The sequence below is a fragment of the Bombina bombina genome, chromosome 7 (genome assembly GCF_027579735.1).
Source record: "Bombina bombina isolate aBomBom1 chromosome 7, aBomBom1.pri, whole genome shotgun sequence".
NCBI classification, from domain to species: Eukaryota; Metazoa; Chordata; class Amphibia; order Anura; family Bombinatoridae; genus Bombina; species Bombina bombina.
The window spans coordinates 212,811,104-212,833,638 of NC_069505.1; the positions used below are offsets into that span (position 1 = coordinate 212,811,104).

At 38.8% G+C, this 22,535-nt stretch overlaps 1 protein-coding gene across 3 annotated transcripts in view; it reads left to right on the forward strand.

Annotated features, from left to right (window-relative positions):
• Window positions 1–22,535, forward strand: part of DENND5A (DENN domain containing 5A) — a 223,097-nt gene that overhangs the window by 98,754 nt on the left and 101,808 nt on the right. For 2 of the 3 annotated variants that reach the window (XM_053720599.1, XM_053720601.1), the window contains 4 exons: window positions 933–1,064; window positions 4,167–4,319; window positions 4,400–4,481; window positions 21,089–21,173. In XM_053720599.1, the coding sequence (XP_053576574.1) occupies window positions 933–1,064; window positions 4,167–4,319; window positions 4,400–4,481; window positions 21,089–21,173 (452 nt within the window). The remainder of the gene's footprint in view (window positions 1–932; window positions 1,065–4,166; window positions 4,320–4,399; window positions 4,482–21,088; window positions 21,174–22,535) is intronic. The other variant, XM_053720600.1, reaches the window with a different exon arrangement.

Here is a 22,535-nt window from a genome sequence, read left to right on the forward strand (position 1 = left end):
TGCATTCTGTAAATGTGTATATTTTATTTCCATGTCCCTTTAACATAGCCAAATTCACTTATTGTACACTAAATATGGTCTTGCTTATAGTAAAAACTGCTTATATATGTGTGTGCTTGTTGTAACGTTTGCCTCTTTACTAATATGTATTAAAAAAACAGTATTTTGGTAAAAAATACTAACAAGAACTGTAATTATTTTTAAAAAACCCTCTATTCACAGCAGTCACTGCAGGTCTCTGTGTGTATACCGTGTTTATTCATACAGTGCCCATGTCTCATGATGATTAGATTACCAAAATCACACACAGTATCAATTCATAGTAACAGCAAATGCATCTAAAAATAGAATTATTAAAGCTACTTTCAACGTTTAAAAGCTTAAAGGGACATGAAATCCATTTTTTTCCTTTCATGATTCAGATAGAACATACAATTTGAAATTACTTTCCAATTTACTTCTATTACATTTGCTTTGTTTTCTTTGTATCTTTTTGTTGAAAAGCATACCTAGGTAGACTCAGGAGCGGCAATGCATTACTGGGAGCTAGCTGCTGATTAATGGTTGCACATATATGCTTCTTGTCATTGGCTTACAGATGTGTTCAGCTAGCTCCCAGTAGTGCATTGCTGCTTCTTCAGCAAAGGATGCAAAGAGAATGAGTCAAATTTGACAATAGAGGTAAATTGGAAACTTTGTTAAAATTGTGTTCTATCTGAATCATGAAAAAAAAAAAAATTCATGTCCTCTTTTTAAAGGGACGTGGAAGTCAAAATGATACTTTAATGATTTAGATAGATTATTACTTTATTTTATTTAGATATTTATTTTTAACTACTTTTGTTTATAACGTGTGCAGTTCAGGGTCATTTTAGTGTTATGCGTTTATTATTTAGTGCAGTTGAAATATTGAAGGTTTCTTTCTTCCTCAGAAATACATTCAAGAAGCAAGAAATTTGGGAAGTACCATTCGGCAGCCCAAGCTCTCAAACCTGTCGCCCTCTGTCATTGCGCAGACAAATTGGAAGTTTGTTGAGGGTTTGCTGAAGGAGTGCCGCAATAAGGTGCAGTGTCTGCTTTGTATTCCTCATGCAGGAACATCTGCATTTGTGAGACACAAACACTCTGAAAAACCAAGGAGGAGTTTGTTTTATTATTATTTTTATTTTTAGTTAATTATTATTTATTTCATTAATATTTATGTATTTACTCTTTTATTTATTTGTTTAATTATTTATTTAACCCCTTCATGACCAGACCACTTTTCCATTTGTTGACCGTCTGGGACCAGGGCTATTTTTACATTTCTGCAGTGTTTGTGTTTAGCTGTAATTTTCCTCTTACTAATTTACTGTACCCACACATATTATATACAGTTTTTCTCGCCATTAAATGGATTTTCTAAAGATACCAATATTTTCATCATATCTTATAATTTGCTATAAAAAAAAATATAAAATATAAGGAAAAAATGGAAAAAAACACTTTTTCTAACTTTGACCCCCAAAATCTGTTGCATATCTACAACCACCAAAAAACACCCATGCTAAATAGTTTGTAAATTTTGTCCTGAGTTTAGAAATACCCAATGTTTACATGTTCTTTGCATTTTTTTGCAAGTTATAGGGCAATAAATACAAGTAGCACTTTGCTATTTCCAAACCATTTTATTTTTTCAAAATAAGCGCTAGTTTCATTGGAACACTGATATTTGTCAGGAATCCCTGAATAAACCTTGACATGTATGTATGTATGTGTATATATATATATATATGTATGTGTATATATATATATATATATATATATATATATATATATATATATATATATAACATCCCAAAGTATTGATCTAGGCCCATTTTGGTATATTTCATGCCACCATTTCACCGCCAAAGGCGATCAAATAAGAAAAAATTAACTTTTTCACAAACTTTAGGTTTCTCACTGAAATTATTTACAAACAGCTTGTGCAATTATGGCACAATAGTTGTAAATGCTTCTCTTGAATCCCCCTTTGGCGTTGCTTTTTGGTAATTAGAAGGCCGCTAAATGCCGCTGTGCACCACACGTGTATTATGCCCAGCAGTGAAGGGGTTAATTAGGTAGCTTGTAGGGTTAATTTTAGCTTTAGTGTAGAGATCAGCCTCCCATCTGACACATCCCTCCCAAACAGCTCTCTTCTCTCCCCCACCCCACAATTGTCCCCACCATCTTAAGTACTGGCAGAACTTAAGTCCCCACCAGTACTAAAATAAAAGGCTTTTTAAAAAATAAAATAAATATATATTTATTCAGCTGTGATGGACCCCCCTTAGTCCCCAACATCCCTAATCCCCCACCAAACGGCTCTCTAACCCTCCCCCTGCTACCTATTTTCTGCCATTTTGGGTACTGGCAGCTGTCGGCTTTTTTTTTTTTTTTTAACAAAAAACGGCATATTGCACATACAGGCACCGGATGCCGGGTAGCGATGGGCAGCCCACCCGCCTCCCTGCTAATGCTCCCACCCACCAACGATTGGCACCATTGTTACTGGTGCAAAGAGGGCCACAGAGTGGCTCTCTCTGCATCAGTGTGTAAAAAAAATGGTATTGCAGGATGCCTAAATATCGAGTCATCACTGCAATACCATAAAAGTGGCTGGAAGCGATCAGGATCGCTTCTACCGCTTGAAACCCCAGAGAACATGCCAGGAACGTCCTAGGTCAGGGGTTAATTATTATTTATCTATTTAATTTTTTTTTTTTAATTATTATTTATTTATTTGTTTATTTAATTTTTATTTTTTTATTATTATGCATTTATTTCATTATTATTTATTTAATAATTTATTATTAATTATTGTTATTATTATTTATTTAATTATTATCTATCTATTTATTATGGAGGATTTAATACCGCATGGAGCAGTGAAACGACTTTGCTGTAGGATGGAAATAAATTACGTTTTTTTTCTCTTTGTATGTTTTTCAACGCTTTAAATTAATTTTAATTGTCTGATAAACATGAGGCTCTTTTCTAAGGACTTCAATACTTCCTATGTTGTTAATCTTAGCTGTTTGACGTACTAGTATGAGCCGTATAAAAAGCCGTATAAAAACTGGTACCATGGTGTTTAGAAAGTAAATGGCATCAGACAGCCAGGGCAAACTTAAAGGGACACAAAACCCAACATTTTTCTTTTATGATTCAGATAGAACATACAGTTTTAAACAACCTTCCAATTTAGTTCTATTATCAAAGTTTCTTGGTTTTCTTGTTATCCTTTTGTTGAAAATCAGGAATGTAAGTTCGGGAGTGTTCACGTGTCTGCAACACTATATGGCAGCAGTTTTGCAACAATGTTATGTTAGCAAGAGCACTATTTCCTGTCATGTAGTGTCCCAGACGTGCATTCTACATACCTAGGTATCTCTTCAACAAAGAATAACATGAGAACAGAGTAAATTTGATAGTAGAAGTAAATTGGAAACTTTTTAAAAATTATATTCTCTATCTGAACCATGAAAGAAAAAGTTTTGGTTTCATGTCTCTTTAAAATGAGAGAAACTGCAGGAAAACAGAGCAAAATAAGTATTGAAGGTGCATTGTAAAGTTTTTTGTTATTTTTTTTTTTTTAAAAGCTTTATTGATAAATTAGACATCATATATCTATAATGCAGGGTTGAGTTGACATTTTGTACCCGTACATTGAAAATATAAAAAATAATAAACAAAATCAAGATCGTAATCTGAGCGGGTTAAAGTTCTCAGTCTGTGACAAGTCTAAATATTTATATAGTTTTGGTCCATTGTAGAGGTATTAGACTTGAGTCTTTCCGCTGATTAAAGCTCTGCATTTTCAAGTTTTCCTTTACCTTATAAGGATAATTTTAACTATCAACAATATTATGCAAGAAGGAAAATGCCAAAATGTGTTTTTTTTAATATAATGCATATTTATACATTTTTAGGGAATTACATTTTTATTTAACATTCCATTACACGTATTCTTTACTATATGTCACAGAATTGGAACTATAAGGCTTCTCAAACAGTAATCACAGGAAGTTGTTTAGGTTCCTTCTCTTTAATATATATGTGACTGTGTTGACAATGTCCTATATTAGCACAGAAGCTCTTTAGATAATGTTCACAATAGGCCGTGTTTTTGTAATTACGTCTAGACCAAGAGGATGCTGGTTGAGAAGATGGGGCGGGAAGCTGTGGAACTTGGCCACGGGGAGGTCAGCATTACAGGCGTAGAGGAGAACACTTTAATTGCAAGCCTTTGTGATCTCCTTGAAAGGATTTGGAGTCACGGTCTTCAAGTGAAGCAGGTAATAACCAGGGTGGGTAGAATACAGGGGAACTATGTTCCTCCTCTGTCCCAATGAGTGACATTTTGTTTCTGTCATAGGGGAAGTCCGCCTTATGGTCCCATCTGCTACATTACCAGGAAAACAGGAAAATCATTACATTAGGTAGTTTATGCAACTCAGGTAATTCTGTATTTGTTGTTACCATCAGTATGTTAGGAAGGTAGTGGTTTAAAGGGACCTAAAGGAGCAAAAATAAGATTCTACAATGCGCTATTGTTGCACTTTTCCTTTAACAGAACTGTTGTTTAACCCCCGTTAAAGTTAAACACATAGTTAAAGTAAGCTCTGGTATGCCAGTGCACCACTAGTCCCGAACTAAACATGACTGCTAAGCCAGTCAGGGGTGGCATGTGCAGGTATCTCCCAGTCACCAGCTGTGTTAGTCTCCGTTTCAATGTTAAAATGCTCTAGAAAATATTGTTATTGCTCTTTTATGCCTATATTATATTCCTTTGCTCCAAAAAATGTCACCTTTTTACATCTAACCGTAAACACACATGACAAGGGCTAACACTTGTGCTAACTGAGATAATTATATATATTATATCAGTTATTTGTAGAGCTCCAAAACATTCTGCAGCGCTATAATAATTATTTACTCATTATTTCTGATTACCTGTAACACCAGATGCACATAGACCTATACATGTGGTACAGACTTAAATCCTATAACACCAGATGCACATAGACCTATACATGTGCTACAGACTTAAATCCTGTAACACCAGATGCACATAGACCTATACATGTGCTACAGACTTAAATCATGTAACACCAGATGCACATAGACCTACACATGTGGTACAGACTTAAATCCTGTAACACCAGATGCACATAGACCTATACATGTGCTACAGACTTAAATCCTGTAACACCAGATGCACATAGACCTACACATGTGGTACAGACTTAAATCCTATAACACCAGATGCACATAGACCTACACATGTGGTACAGACTTAAATCCTATAACACCAGATGCACATAGACCTACACATGTGGTACAGACTTAAATCCTATAACACCAGATGCACATAGACCTACACATGTGGTACAGACTTAAATCCTGTAACACCAGATGCACATAGACCTACACATGTGCTACAGACTTAAAGGGACATTAAACCCAAACAATTTATTTCATGATTCAGATGGAGAATACCATTTTAAACAACTTTCTAATTTACTTCTATTATCTAATTTGCTTCATTCTCTTGATATTCTTTCCTGAAAAGCATATCTAGATAGGCTCAGTAGCTTCTGATTGGTGGCTGCACATAGATGCCTCATGTGATTGGCTCACCCATGTGCATTGCTATTTCTTTAACAAAAGATATCTAAATAATGAAGCAAATTAGATAATAGAAGTAAATTGGAATGTTGTTAAAAATTTAATTTTCGATCTGAATCATGAAAGAAAATTTTTGGGTTTATTGTCCCTTTAAATCCTGTAACACCAGATGCACATAGACCTATACATGTGCTACAGACTAAAATCATGTAACACCAGATGCACATAGACCTATACATGTGCTACAGACTAAAATCATGTAACACCAGATGCACATAGATCTACACATGTGGTACAGACTTAAATCCTATAACACCAGATGCACATAGACCTACACATGTGGTGCAGACTTAAATCCTATAACACCAGATACACATAGACCTACACATGTGCTACAGACTTAAATCCTGTAACACCAGATGCACATAGACCTATACATGTGCTACAGACTTAAATCCTGTAACACCAGATGCACATAGACTTAAATCCTGTAACACCAGATGCACAGACCTACACATGTGCTACAGACTTAAATCATGTAACACCAGATGCACATAGACCTATACATGTGCTACAGACTTAAATCCTGTTACCCCAGATGCACATAGACCTACACATGTGCTACAGACCTAAATCCTGTAACAGATGCACATAGACTTAAATCCTGTAACACCAGATGCACATAGACCTATACATGTGCTACAGACTTAAATCATGTAACACCAGATGCACATAGACCTATACATGTGCTACAGACTTAAATCCTGTTACACCAGATGCACATAGACCTACACATGTGCTACAGACCTAAATCCTGTAACAACAGATGCACATAGACCTACACATGTGCTACAGACTTAAATCCTGTAACATCAGATGCACATAGACCTATACATGTGCTACAGACTTAAATCCTATAACACCAGATACACATAGACCTACACATGTGCTACAGACTTAAATCCTGTAACACCAGATGCACATAGACCTATATATGTGCTACAGACTTAAATCATGTAACACCAGATGCACATAGACCTATACATGTGCTACAGACTAAAATCATGTAAGACCAGATGCACATAGACCTACACATGTGCTACAGACTTAAATCCTGTAACACCAGATGCACATAGACCTATACATGTGCTACAGACTAAAATCATGTAAGACCAGATGCACATAGACCTATACATGTGCTACAGACTAAAATCATGTAAGACCAGATGCACATAGACCTATACATGTGCTACAGACTAAAATCATGTAACACCAGATGCACATAGACCTACACGTGTGGTACAGACTTAAATCATGTAACACCAGATGCACATAGACCTACACATGTGGTACAGACTTAAATCCTATAACACCAGATGCACATAGACCTACACATGTGGTACAGACTTAAATCCTATAACACCAGATACACATAGACCTAAACATGTGCTACAGACTTATATCCTGTAACACCAGATGCACATAGACCTACACATGTGCTACAGACTTAAATCCTGTAACACCAGATACACATAGACTTAAATCCTGTAACACCAGATGCACATAGACCTATACATGTGCTACAGACTTAAATCATGTAACACCAGATGCACATAGACTTATACATGTGGTAAAGACTTAAATCCTGTAACACCAGATGCACATAGACTTACACTTGTGCTACAGACTTAAATCCTGTAACACCAGATACACATAGACCTACACATGTGCTACAGACTTAAATCCTGTAACACCAGATGCACATAGACTTAAATCCTGTAACACCAGATGCACAGACCTACACATGTGCTACAGATTTAAATCCTGTAACACAAGATGCACATAGACCTACACATGTGCTACAGACTTAAATCCTGTAACACCAGATGCACATAGACCTATACATGTGCTACAGACTTAAATCCTGTAACACCAGATGCACATAGACCTATACATGTGCTACAGACTTAAATCCTGTAACACCAGATGCACATAGACCTATACATGTGCTACAGACTTAAATCCTGTAACACCAGATGCACATAGACCTATACATGTGCTACAGACTTAAATCCTGTAACACCAGATGCACATAGACCTATACATGTGCTACAGACTTATATCCTGTAACACCAGATGCACATAGACCTACACATGTGCTACAGACTTAAATCCTGTAACATCAGATGCACATAGACCTATACATGTGCTACAGACTAAAATCATGTAACACCAGATGCACATAGACCTACACATGTGGTACAGACTTAAATCCTGTAACACCAGATGCATATAGACCTACACCAGATGCACATAGACCTACACATGTGCTACAGACTTAAATCCTATAACACCAGATACACATAGACCTACACATGTGCTACAGACTTAAATCCTGTAACACCAGATGCACTTAGACCTACACATGTGCTACAGACTTAAATCCTGTAACACCAGATGCACATAGACCTACACATGTGCTACAGACTTAAATCATGTAACACTAGATGCACATAGACCTACACATGTGCTTCAGACTTAAAGGGCCACTAAACCCAAAATTTTTCTTTCATGATTCAGATAGAGAATAGAAATTTAAACAACATTACAATTCACTTCCATTATTTATTTTGCTTAATTTTTTAAATATCCTTAGTTGAAAAAAAAGCAATGCACATGGTGAGCCAATCACACGATGCTTCTATGTGCAGCAACCAATCAGCAGCTAGTGAGCATATCTAGATATGCTTTTCATCAAAGAATATCTAGAGAATAAAACAAATTAGATAATATAAGTAAATTAGAAAGATGTTTAAAATTGCATTCTCTTTCTAAATCATAAAAGAAAAAATGTGGCTGGCATGTCCCTTTAAATCCTGTAACACCAGATACACACAGACTTAAATCCTGTAACACCAGATGCACAGACCTACACGTGTGCTACAGACTTAAATCTTGTAACACCAGATGCACATAGACCTACACATGTGCTACAGACTTAAATCCTATAACACCAGATACACATAGACCTACACATGTGCTACAGACTTAAATCCTGTAACACCATATGCACATAGACCTACACATGTGCTACAGACTTAAATCCTGTAACACCAGATACACACAGACTTAAATCCTGTAACACCAGATGCACATAGACCTATACATGTGCTACATACTTAAATCCTGTAACACCAGATGCACATAGACCTACACATGTGCTACAGACTTAAATCATGTAACACCAGATGCACATAGACCTACACCAGATGCACATAGACCTACACATGTGCTACAGACTTAAATCCTGTAACACCAGATGCACAGACCTACACATGTGCTACAGACTGAAATCCTGTAACACCAGATGCACATAGACCTATACATGTGCAACAGACTTAAATCCTGTAACACCAGATGCACATAGACCTATACATGTGCTACAGACTTAAATCCTGTAACACCAGATGCACATAGACCTATACATGTGCTACAGACTTAAATCCTGTAACACCAGATGCACATAGACCTATACATGTGCTACAGACTTAAATCCTGTAACACCAGATGCACATAGACCTATACATGTGCTACAGACTTAAATCCTGTAACACCAGATGCATATAGACCTACACCAGATGCACATAGACCTACACATGTGCTACAGACTAAAATCCTGTAAAACCAGATGCACATAGACCTATACATGTGCTACAGACTTAAATCCTGTAACACCAGATGCGCATAGACCTATACATGTGCTACAGACTTAAATCCTGTAACACCAGATGCATATAGACCTACACCAGATGCACATAGACCTATACATGTGGTACAGACTTAAATCCTGTAACACCAGATGCATATAGACCTACACATGTGCTACAGACTTAAATCCTGTAAAACCAGATGCACATAGACCTATACATGTGCTACAGACTTAAATCCTGTAACACCAGATGCACATAGACCTACACATGTGCTACAGACTTAAATCTTGTAACACCAGACGCACTTACACCTATACATGTTCTGCAGACTTAAATCCTAATGAAAAAAGTGTAGATCCAGGCGTTTTTTTCCTTAAAATAAATCCTTTATTTCATCAAAACATAAACAAAAGCTTGATCACATTGGGTAATGTGTGAAAAGGTGCTCGGCCTTGCGCGTTTCGCAAATACAAATGCTCCGTAATCGTAGACCATACTAAACAAACCAACACCTGTGGCTTAAATGCCCAGTTGTTAACACACTCCCATTTTTCTCTTTTAGACTTAAATCCTGTAACACCAGATGCACATAGACCTACACATGTGCTACAGACTTAAATCCTGTAACAGATGCACATAGACCTACACATGTGCTACAGACTTAAATCCTGTAACACCAGATGCACATAGACCTACACATGTGCTACAGACCTAAATCCTGTAACACCAGATGTACATAGACCTATACATGTGCTACAGACTTAAATCCTGTTACACCAGATGCACATAGACCTACACATGTGCTACAGACCTAAATCCTGTAACAACAGATGCACATAGACCTACACATGTGCTACAGACTTAAATCCTGTAACACCAGATGCACATAGACCTATACATGTGCTACAGACTTAAATCCTGTAACACCAGATGCACATAGACCTATACATGTGCTACAGACTTAAATCATGTAACACCAGATGCACATAGACTTATACATGTGGTAAAGACTTAAATCCTGTAACACCAGATGCACGTAGACTTACACTTGTGCTACAGACTTAAATCCTGTAACACCAGATACACATAGACCTATACATGTGCTACAGACTTAAATCCTGTAACACCAGATACACATAGACCTATACATGTGCTACAGACTTAAATCCTGTAACACCAGATGCACATAGACCTACACATGTGGTACAGACTTAAATCCTGTAACACCAGATGCATATAGACCTACACCAGATGCACATAGACCTACACATGTGCTACAGACTTAAATCCTATAACACCAGATACACATAGACCTACACATGTGCTACAGACTTAAATCCTGTAACACCAGATGCACATAGACCTATATATGTGCTACAGACTTGAATCCTATAACACCAGATGCACATAGACCTACACATGTGCTACAGACTTAAATCCTATAACACCAGATACACATAGACCTACACATGTGCTACAGACTTAAATCCTGTAACACCAGATACACATAGACCTACACATATGCTACAGACTTAAATCCTGTTACACCAGATACACATAGACCTACACATGTGCTACAGACTTAAATCCTGTAACACCAGATGCACATAGACCTATATATGTGCTACAGACTTGAATCCTATAACACCAGATGCACATAGACCTACACATGTGCTACAGACTTAAATCATGTAACACCAGATGCACATAGACCTACACATGTGCTTCAGACTTAAATCCTGTAACACCAGATACACACAGACTTAAATCCTGTAACACCAGATGCACAGACCTACATATGTGCTACAGACTTTAATCTTGTAACACCAGATGCACATAGACCTACACATGTGCTACAGACTTAAATCATGTAACACCAGATGCACATAGACCTACACCAGATGCACATAGACCTACACATGTGCTACAGACTTAAATCCTGTAACAACAGATGCACATAGACCTACACCAGATGCACATAGACCTACACATGTGCTACAGACTTAAATCCTGTAACACCAGATGCACAGACCTACACATGTGCTACAGACTTAAATCCTGTAACACCAGATGCACAGACCTACACATGTGCTACAGACTGAAATCCTGTAACACCAGATGCACATAGACCTATACATGTGCTACAGACTTAAATCCTGTAACACCAGATGCACATAGACCTATACATGTGCTACAGACTTAAATCCTGTAACACCAGATGCATATAGACCTACACCAGATGCACATAGACCTACACATGTGCTACAGACTTAAATCCTGTAAAACCAGATGCACATAGACCTACACATGTGCTACAGACTTAAATCCTGTAAAACCAGATGCACATAGACCTATACATGTGCTACAGACTTAAATCCTGTAACACCAGATGCACATAGACCTATACATGTGCTACAGACTTAAATCCTGTAACACCAGATGCACATAGACCTATACATGTGGTACAGACTTAAATCCTGTAACACCAGATGCATATAGACCTACACATGTGCTACAGACTTAAATCTTGTAACACCAGACGCACTTAGACCTATACATGTTCTGCAGACTTAAATCCTAATGAAAAAAGTGTAGATCCAGGCGTTTTTTCTCTTGTTAAGTGTGTTCAGTCCACGGGTCATCCATTACTTATGGGATATATTCTCCTTCCCAACAGGAAGTTGCAAGAGGATCACCCAAGCAGAGCTGCTATATAGCTCCTCCCCTCACATGTCATATCCAGTCATTCTCTTGCAACCCTCAACAAAGAAGGAGGTCGCGGGAGGAGTTGGAGTTTTTACTTAATTATTCTTCAATCAAAAGTTTGTTATTTTAAATGGCACCGGAGTGTGCTGTTTTTTCTATCTCAGGCAGTATTTGGTAGAAGAAACTGCCTGCGTTTTCTATGATCTTAGCAGGCGTAACTAAGATCCACTGGCTGTTCTCGACATTCTGAGGAGTGGGGTAACTTCAGAACATGGGAATAGCATGCGGGGTCCTCCGCAAATGAGGTATGTGCAGTACAATATTTTCTGGGAATGGAATTGACTAAGAAAACACTGCTGTTACCCGTATGATGTAAGTACAGCCTTAAATGCAGTAGTAGTGACTGGTATCAGGCTGATAAATGTATGCACAGTAGAGTTATTTTCTAGGGACTCTTATAGATTCTGTAGAGATGAAGATTTACCTGACGGAGTCCAGGTTATCAAAGATTCTCAATGCTTGCCGTGTTCTTCACATAGTGCCATTTGCGCGCCTACATCTCAGACCGATGCAACTATGCATGCTAAGTCAATGGAACGGGGATTACTCAGATCTGTCCCCTTTGCTAAATCTGGACCAGGAGACCAGAGATTCTCTTCTCTGGTGGTTATCACGGGTTCATCTGTCCAAAGGAATGACTTTTCGCAGACCAGATTGGACGATTGTAACAACAGATGCCAGCCTCCTAGGCTGGGGAGCAGTCTGGAACTCCCTGAAGGCTCAGGGATCGTGGACTCAGGAGGAGAAACTCCTCCCAATAAACATTCTAGAATTAAGAGCAATATTCAATGCTCTTCTAGCTTGGCCTCAGTTAGCAACACTGAGGTTCATCAGATTTCAGTCGGACAACATCACGACTGTGGCTTACATCAATCATCAAGGGGGAACCAGGAGTTCCCTAGCGATGTTGGAAGTCTCGAAGATTATTCGCTGGGCAGAGTCTCACTCTTGCCACCTGTCACCGATCTACATCCCAGGCGTGGAGAACTGGGAGGCGGATTTTCTAAGTCGCCAGACTTTTTATCAGGGGGAGTGGGAACTTCACCCGGAGGTATTTGCTCAACTGATTCTTCGTTGGGGCAAACCGGATCTGGATCTCATGGCATCTCGCCAGAACGCCAAGCTTCCTTGTTACGGATCCAGGTCCAGGGACCCGGGAGCGGTGCTGGTAGATGCGCTAGCAGCCCCTTGGGTTTTCAACATAGCTTATGTGTTTCCACCTTTTCCGATGCTACCTCGACTGATTGCCAGGATCAAACAGGAGAGAGCATCAGTGATTCTGATAGCGCCTGCGTGGCCACGCAGGACTTGGTATGCAGACCTAGTGGACATGTCGTCCTGTCCACCATGGTCTCTACCCCTGAGGCAGGACCTTCTAATTCAGGGTCCTTTCAACCATCCAAACCTAATTTCTCTGAAGCTGACTGCTTGGAAATTGAACGCTTGATTCTATCAAAGTGGGGGTTTTCAGATTCGGTTATTGATACATTACTAAAGACTCGGAAACCTGTTACCAGAAAAATTTACCACAAGATATGGCGTAAATATTTATATTGGTGTGAATCCAAGAGTTACTCATGGAGTAAGGTTAGGATTCCTAGGATATTGTCTTTTCTACAAGAGGGTTTAGTAAAGGGCTTATCCGCTAGTTCACTAAAGGGACAGATTTCTGCTCTGTCTATTCTTTTACACAAGCGTCTGGCAGAGAATCCAGACGTCCAGGCTTTTTGTCAGGCTTTGGCTAGGATTAAGCCTGTGTTTAAAGCTGTTGCTCCTCTGTGGAGCTTAAACTTGGTTCTTAAAGTTCTTCAGGGTGTTCAGTTTGAACCCCTTCATTCCATTGATATTAAGCTTTTATCTTGGAAAGTTTTGTTTGATGGCTATTTCCTCGGCTCGAAGAGTCTCTGAGTTATCTGCCTTACATTGTGATTCTCCTTATCTGATTTTTCATTCAGACAAGGTAGTCCTGCGTACTAAACCTGGGTTTTTACCTAAGGTTGTTTCTAACAAGAATATCACTCAAGAGATTGTTGTTCCATCCTTATGTCCTAATCCTTCTTCAAAGAAGGAACGTCTTTTGCATAATCTAGACGTGGTCCGTGCCCTGAAGTTCTACTTACAGGCAACTAAAGATTTCTTTCATGTAATTAACAAGAGTCCATGAGCTAGTGACGTATGGGATATACATTCCTACCAGGAGGGGCAAAGTTTCCCAAACCTTAAAATGCCTATAAATACACCCCTCACCACACCCACAAATCAGTTTTACAAACTTTGCCTCCAAGGGAGGTGGTGAAGTAAGTTTGTGCTAGATTCTACGTTGATATGCGCTCCGCAGCAAGTTGGAGCCCGGTTTTCCTCTCAGCGTGCAGTGAATGTCAGAGGGATGTGTGGAGAGTATTGCCTATTGAATGCAGTGATCTCCTTCTACGGGGTCTATTTCATAAGGTTCTCTGTTATCGGTCGTAGAGATTCATCTCTTACCTCCCTTTTCAGATCGACGATATACTCTTATATTTACCATTTCCTCTACTGATTCTCGTTTCAGTACTGGTTTGGCTTTCTACAAACATGTAGATGAGTGTCCTGGGGTAAGTAAGTCTTATTTTCTGTGACACTCTAAGCTATGGTTGGGCACTTTATTTATAAAGTTCTAAATATATGTATTCAAACATTTATTTGCCTTGACTCAGAATGTTCAACTTTCCTTATTTCCAGACAGTCAGTTTCATATTTGGGATTATGCTTTAAATTATCATATTTTTTCTTACCTCAAAAATTTGACTTTTTTCCCTGTGGGCTGTTAGGCTCGCGGGGGCTGAAAATGCTTCATTTTATTGCGTCATTCTTGGCGCAGACTTTTTTGGCGCAAAAATTATTTTCCGTTTCCGGCGTCATACGTGTCGCCGGAAGTTGCGTCATTTTTGACGTTATTTTGCGCCAAAAATGTCGGCGTTCCGGATGTGGAGTCATTTTTGGCGCCAAAAGCATTTAGGCGCCAAATAATGTGGGCGTCTTATTTGGCGCCAAAAAATATGGGCGTCGCTTTTGTCTCCACATTATTTCAGTCTCATTTTTCATTTGCTTCTGGTTGCTAGAAGCTTGATGTTTGGCATTTTTTTCCCATTCCTGAAACTGTCTTATAAGGAATTTGATCTATTTTGCTTTATATGTTGTTTTTTCTCTCTCTGAATCCGTGATTAATACTATGTTACAGGCTCGTAAATCTGTATCTCGAGAGATATATTATAGAGTCTGGAAGACTTATATTTCTTGGTGTCTTTCTCATCATTTTTCTTGGCATTCTTTTAGAATACCGAGAATTTTACAGTTTCTTCAGGATGGTTTAGATAAGGGTTTGTCCGCAAGTTCTTTGAAAGGACAAATCTCCGCTCTTTCTGTTCTTTTTCACAGAAAGATTGCTATTCTTCCTGATATTCATTGTTTTGTACAAGCTTTGGTTCGTATAAAACCTGTCATTAAGTCAATTTCTCCTCCTTGGAGTTTGAATTTGGTTCTGGGAGCTCTTCAAGCTCCTCCGTTTGAACCTATGCATTCTTTGGACATTAAATTACTTTCTTGGAAAGTTTTGTTCCTTTTGGCCATCTCTTCTGCTAGAAGAGTTTCTGAATTATCTGCTCTTTCGTGTGAGTCTCCTTTTCTGATTTTTCATCAGGATAAGGCGGTGTTGCGAACTTCTTTTGAATTTTTACCTAAAGTTGTGAATTCCAACAACATTAGTAGAGAAATTGTGGTTCCTTCATTATGTCCTAATCCTAAGAATTCTAAGGAGAAATCATTGCATTCTTTGGATGTTGTTAGAGCTTTGAAATATTATGTTGAAGCTACGAAATCTTTCCGTAAGACTTCTAGTCTATTTGTTATCTTTTCCGGTTCTAGGAAAGGCCAGAAAGCTTCTGCCATTTCTTTGGCATCTTGGTTGAAATCTTTAATTCATCTTGCCTATGTTGAGTCGGGTAAAATTCCGCCTCAAAGAATTACAGCTCATTCTACTAGGTCAGTATCTACTTCCTGGGCGTTTAGGAATGAAGCTTCGGTTGACCAGATCTGCAAAGCAGCAACTTGGTCCTCTTTGCATACTTTTACTAAATTCTACCATTTTGATGTATTTTCTTCTTCTGAAGCAGTTTTTGGTAGAAAAGTTCTTCAGGCAGCGGTTTCAGTTTGAATCTTCTGCTTATGTTTTTTGTTAAACTTTATTTTGGGTGTGGATTATTTTCAGCAGGAATTGGCTGTCTTTATTTTATCCCTCCCTCTCTAGTGACTCTTGTGTGGAAAGATCCACATCTTGGGTAGTCATTATCCCATACGTCACTAGCTCATGGACTCTTGTTAATTACATGAAAGAAAACATAATTTATGTAATAACTTACCTGATAAATTCATTTCTTTCATATTAACAAGAGTCCATGAGGCCCACCCTTTTTTGTGGTGGTTATGATTTTTTTGTATAAAGCACAATTATTCCAATTCCTTATTTTATATGCTTCGCACTTTTTTTCTTATCACCCCACTTCTTGGCTATTCGTTAAACTGATTTGTGGGTGTGGTGAGGGGTGTATTTATAGGCATTTTAAGGTTTGGGAAACTTTGCCCCTCCTGGTAGGAATGTATATCCCATACGTCACTAGCTCATGGACTCTTGTTAATATGAAAGAAATGAATTTATCAGGTAAGTTCTTACATAAATTATGTTTTTCGACAAACTTCTTCTCTGTTTGTCGTTTACTCTGGACAGAGGAGAGGTCAAAAGGCTTCGGCTACCTCTCTCTCTTTTTGGCTTCGTAGCATAATACGCTTAGCCTATGAGACTGCTGGACAGCAGCCTCCTGAAAGAATTACAGCTCATTCCACTAGAGCTGTGGCTTCCACCTGGGCCTTTAAGAATGAGGCCTCTGTTGAACAGATTTGCAAGGCTGCAACTTGGTCTTCACTTCATACTTTTTCCAAATTTTCCAAATTTGACACTTTTGCTTCTTCGGAGGCTGTTTTTGGGAGAAAGGTTCTACAGGCAGTGGTTCCTTCTGTTTAATGTTCCTGCCTTGTCCCTCCCATCATCCGTGTACTTTAGCTTTAGTATTGGTATCCCATAAGTAATGGATGACCCGTGGACTGAACACACTTAACAAGAGAAAACATAATTTATGCTTACCTGATAAATTTATTTCTCTTGTAGTGTGTTCAGTCCACGGCCCGCCCTGTCTATTTGAGGCAGGTTCTAAATTTTAAATTATAACTCCAGTCACCACTGCACCCTATAGTTTCTCCTTTCTCGTCTTGTTTCGGTCGAATGACTGGATATGACATGTGAGGGGAGGAGCTATATAGCAGCTCTGCTTGGGTGATCCTCTTGCAACTTCCTGTTGGGAAGGAGAATATATCCCATAAGTAATGGATGACCCGTGGACTGAACACACTACAAGAGAAATAAATTTATCAGGTAAGCATAAATTATGTTTTTCCTTAAAATAAATCCTTTATTTCATCAAAACATAAACAAAAGCTTGATCACATTGGGTAATGTGTGAAAAGGTGCTCGGCCTTACGCGTTTCGCAAATACAAATGCTCCGTAATCATAGACCATACTAAACAAACCAACACCTGTGGCTTAAATGCCCAGTTGTTAACACATTCCCATTTTTCTCTTTTAGGCTTAAATCCTGTAACACCAGATGCACATAGACCTACACATGTGCTACAGACTTAAATCCTGTAACAACAGATGCACATAGACCTACACATGTGCTACAGACTTAAATCCTGTAACATCAGATGCACATAGACCTATACATGTGCTACAGACTTAAATCCTGTTACACCAGATGCACATAGACCTACACATGTGCTACAGACCTAAATCCTGTAACAACAGATGCACATAGACCTACACATGTGCTACATACTTAAATCCTGTAACATCAGATGCACATAGACCTATACATGTGCTACCCCAGATATGTGATCATTGCTAATGTAGGTCTCTTGAAAGAATAGCACATTGCTGTTCCCGAAGGTCCGTTTTTGCATTCAGTTAAAAGGACGCTAAACACGGTAATTACAAGACAATTATGTTATCACATTTTAGAATAATATATTGGCTAAAAGAAAACTACATTGTGCACTTCTTGTTCTCATAACTGGAACATCTACAATTTTCAGGGTAAAATCACATAGAATGGGGACTAAATAAACAATGAAAGTTTATCGTAAAGTTGTTTTACTACACATAAGTAAACATTTTATATTACGCTCACAAGGTTTTTACTGTCTTTTAATGGACCAACCAGTAAAGGAAGTGTTTTGCAAAGAAATGAAGGCGCCAGAGGGAATTGTCACATGGTGAAATAAGAGGTTTAGCATTTGTTCCGCTTCTTTGCTTCTCATCTCCACTGCACTAAATAAATAGGTCTGAGAAGTGGCTAAGATGAGACTGACTTGTACACAAGAAGATATTGCCTGTTAGTAGTACATGATGACTATTGCTGAGAAATATTAGGGTACATTCCCTAATAAGTTCTTTTGAACCTGTCCAGTCTCACCATTTGTTATGTTCTATGGAATCTATTCACTAATGTTCACATGCCTTGATTTAGTCAATTTGCTTTATAGATTAGAATGGGAGCTGGATGATGTTCTCTCACAGTTATTTGCAGATTGTTTTTTTTTCTAATGACACGATGAGTCCACGGATTATCTAATTACTATTGGGAATATCACTCCTGCCCAGCAGGAGGTGGCAAAGAGCACCACAGCAAACCTGTTAAATATCAGCTCCCTTCCCTCCCACCCCAGTCATTCTCTTTGCCTACGTTAGAGCAAGGAAGTGGGTTTGGAGAAGGGATTATCCGCAAGTTCCCTAAAGGGTCAAATATCTGCCTTGTCTATTTTGTTACATAAACATCTGGCGGACGTACCAGACGTGCAATCGTTTTGTCAGGCCTTGGTCAGGATCAGGCCTGTGTTCAAACCAGTTACTGCTCCCTGGAGTCTTAATTTAGTTTTAAGGTTCTTCAAGGGGCTCCGTTTGAGACTACGCATTTCTTAAATATTAAGTTATTATCTTGGAAAGTTTGGTTTCTTGCATTTCATCTGCTCGTAGCGTTTCAGAGCTCTCGGCATTACAGTATGAGTCTCCTTACCTTATTTTTTATATCGGATAAGGTGGTTTTAGGTACTAAATTAGGGTTTCTCCCTAAATTAGTTTCAGACTGGAACATTGATCAGGAGATTGTTGTTCCTTCCTTGTGTTCTAATCCTTCTTCTCAGAAGGAACGGCTTCTGCACAATCTAGACGTGATTCGTGCATTAAGATTCTATTTACAGACGACTAAGGATTTTCGTCAGTCGTCTGCTCTATTTATGGTTTTCTCTGGGAAACGTAAGGGTCAGAAAGCTACGGCTACTTCTCTTTCTTTAAGACTGGAGTATCATTTGCTTTGTCTATGAGACTGCTGGACAGCAGCCTCCTGAGAGAGTTACGGTTCATTCTACGAGAGCTGTTTCCTCTTCCTGGGCGTTCAAAAATGAAGCTTCTGTGGAACAGATTTGCAAGGCTGCAACTTGGTTCTCTCTTCACACTGTTTCAAAATTATATAAAATTGACACTTTTGTCTCGGCTGAGGCGGCTTTTGGGAGAAAGGTTCTTCAAGCAGTGGTGCCTTCCGTTTAGGCTCCCTGTCTTGTCACTCCCTTATCTGTGTACTCTAGCTTGGGTATTGATTCCCAATAGTAATTAGATGATCCGTGGACTCATTGTGTCATTAGAAAGAAAACAAAATTTATGCATACCTGATAAATTTCTTTCTTTCTTGACACGATGAGTCCATGGCCCACCCTGTTCTTAAGACAGGTTGTTGGTATGTTATAAACTTCAGACACCTCTGCACCTTGTTGCTTCCTTTCTCTCCTTTACTTCGGTCAAATGACTGGGGTGGGAGAGAACGGAGCTGATATTTAAAGGGACACTGAACCCAAATTTTTTCTTTCGTGATTCAGATAGAGCATGCAATTTTAAGGATCTTTCAAATTTACTCCTATTATCAAATTTTCTTAATTCTCTTGGTATCTTTATTTGAAATGCAAGAATGTAAGTTTAGATGCCGGCCCATTTTTGGTGAACAACCTGGGTTGTCCTTGCTGATTGGTGGAAAAATTCATCCACCAATTAAAAAGTGCTGTCCAGAGTGCTGAACCTAAAAAAAAAGCTTAGATGCCTACTTTTTCAATTAAAGATAGCAAGAGAATGAAGAAAAATTGATAATAGGAGTAAATTAGAAAGTTGCTTAAAATTGCCTGCTCTATCTGAATCACGAAAGAAAAAATTTGGGTTCAGTGTCCCTTTAACAGCTTTGCTGTGGTGCTCTTTGCCGCCTCCTGCAGGGCAGGAGTGATATTCCCAATAGTAATTAGATGATCTGTGGACTCATCGTGTCAAGAAAGAAAGAAATTTATCAGGTAAGCATACATTTTGTTTTTAGACCTATAAGTAGGTAGATTTATTCCCTCAGGCTTCTGACAGGCATAAGGTTTTCCTGAAAATAAATTTGAAAAAATACCAAATAAAATAAACTTTATTATTCTCCTTGTATCACTTATGAAGCATATCTTTACCTGTACAGCATGAGATCGGCAATAGACCGTGTTCCCTAGCACCTTTTCATATTATACAGCGTTGTGGTATTGCACATTAACACCCAATGCCACATTAAGGGTCATTCACAAACCTTTAGAAATACTTAGCAACTGATTTATCTACAAAAAAAAACACATAGACTATAATGGTGATTTTTCTGCTAAAAAACATTAGATACATTTTTTTTAATAAGATTGTGAAATTATAGTATACTTTTATAGCAATATCTAATCTGTTGTTTTTCAGTGGTTCTCATTTGGTTTCCTGAGTAAATACTATTTGAGTCATTTGAAATTTTCCTTTCAGATATCCGTTTAGTTTTAGAAAGACGCAAATCTGATCCCTGCCCCGTCATGCCTCCATTGAAGATCTCACTTGTACAGGATATGAGGTGAGAGGGATTCTGCCCTTTTTGTAATGTTTTTTTTAGAAATCGCTTCTAGTCAGTGCTTTTCCAGTCAGAACCCCATGTGCCAAAGCATTTTAATATTGCTGGCAGATTGCTGTGTTTAACCCCTTCAAAGGACTGAAGAACATTGTTAAAATCAGCTCTGTAGTGCCAGCACACCGCTAATTCTGATTGGTGAATACGCACGGGTGCTGCCCTTGATTGGCTCGGCGGCCTTGTTTAGCTCTAGAGCAGAAGTATATTGCTGAAGCTGACTTTAACTTTGTATTTAACCCTAAACACAGTTATATGCAAGTGTGCAATAATGAAACGTTCTAGCATGTGAGCGCATTTTATATTCCTTTTTATTCCTTTAAGAAGAATTTTGAGATTAAATTTTGAGATACGTTTTGTATAGGACATGAAACTTGTTTGTGATGACCTCTCTTTAAACCCTTACACTAATAAATCATATAGGAGATTTGCAGTGAGTAAGCGCCATCCGCTGCCTGGGTTAATGCACTAGCAGTTGTTTGTGGCGCCCCACCCCTTGCTCTTGCACAAGCGCCATCCGTTATCTGCATTAATGCACTAGCAGTTGTTTATGGTGCCCCACCCCTTGCTCTTGCACAAGCGCCATCCGTTATCTGCATTAATGCACTAGCAGTTGTTTATGGTGCCCCACCCCTTGCTCTTGCACAAGTGCCATCCGTTGCCTGCGTTAATGCACTAGCAGTTGCTTATGGCGCCCCACCCCTTGCTCTTGCACATGCGCCATCCATTGCCTGCATTAATGCCCTAGCAGTTGCTTGTGGTGCCCCACCCCTTGCTCTTGCACAAGCGTCATCCGTTGCTTGCGTTAATGCACTAGCAGTTGCTTGTGGTCCCCCACCCCTTGCTCTTGCACATGCGCCATCCGCTGCCTGCGTTAATGCACTAGCAGTTGTTTGTGGCACCCCACCCCTTGCTCTTGCACAAGCGTCTTCCGTTACCTGCATTAATGCACTAGCAGTTGCTTGTAGCGCCCCACCCCTAGCTCTTGCACAAGCGCCATCCGTTGCCTGCATTAATGCACTAGCAGTTGCTTGTGGTGCCCACCCCTTGCTCTTTCACAAGCTTGGCTTGTCAGTTCTCCTGGATGATGGAGAGGTTAAGATGCAGTGGTCCTAAGGCCCTAAAGCTGCATTCACAGCTTGGTAATTTGCCCCAATGCATGATTCCTGTAGCAGGGTGTTTTTATTTTTTTTTACTTGTAAACATTCAGGTTTTTAAAGGAATATGGAAATCTGAATTAAAGGGACATGAAACCCAACATTTTTCTTTAATAATTCGGACAGAGAATACAATTCTAAACAACATTTCAAT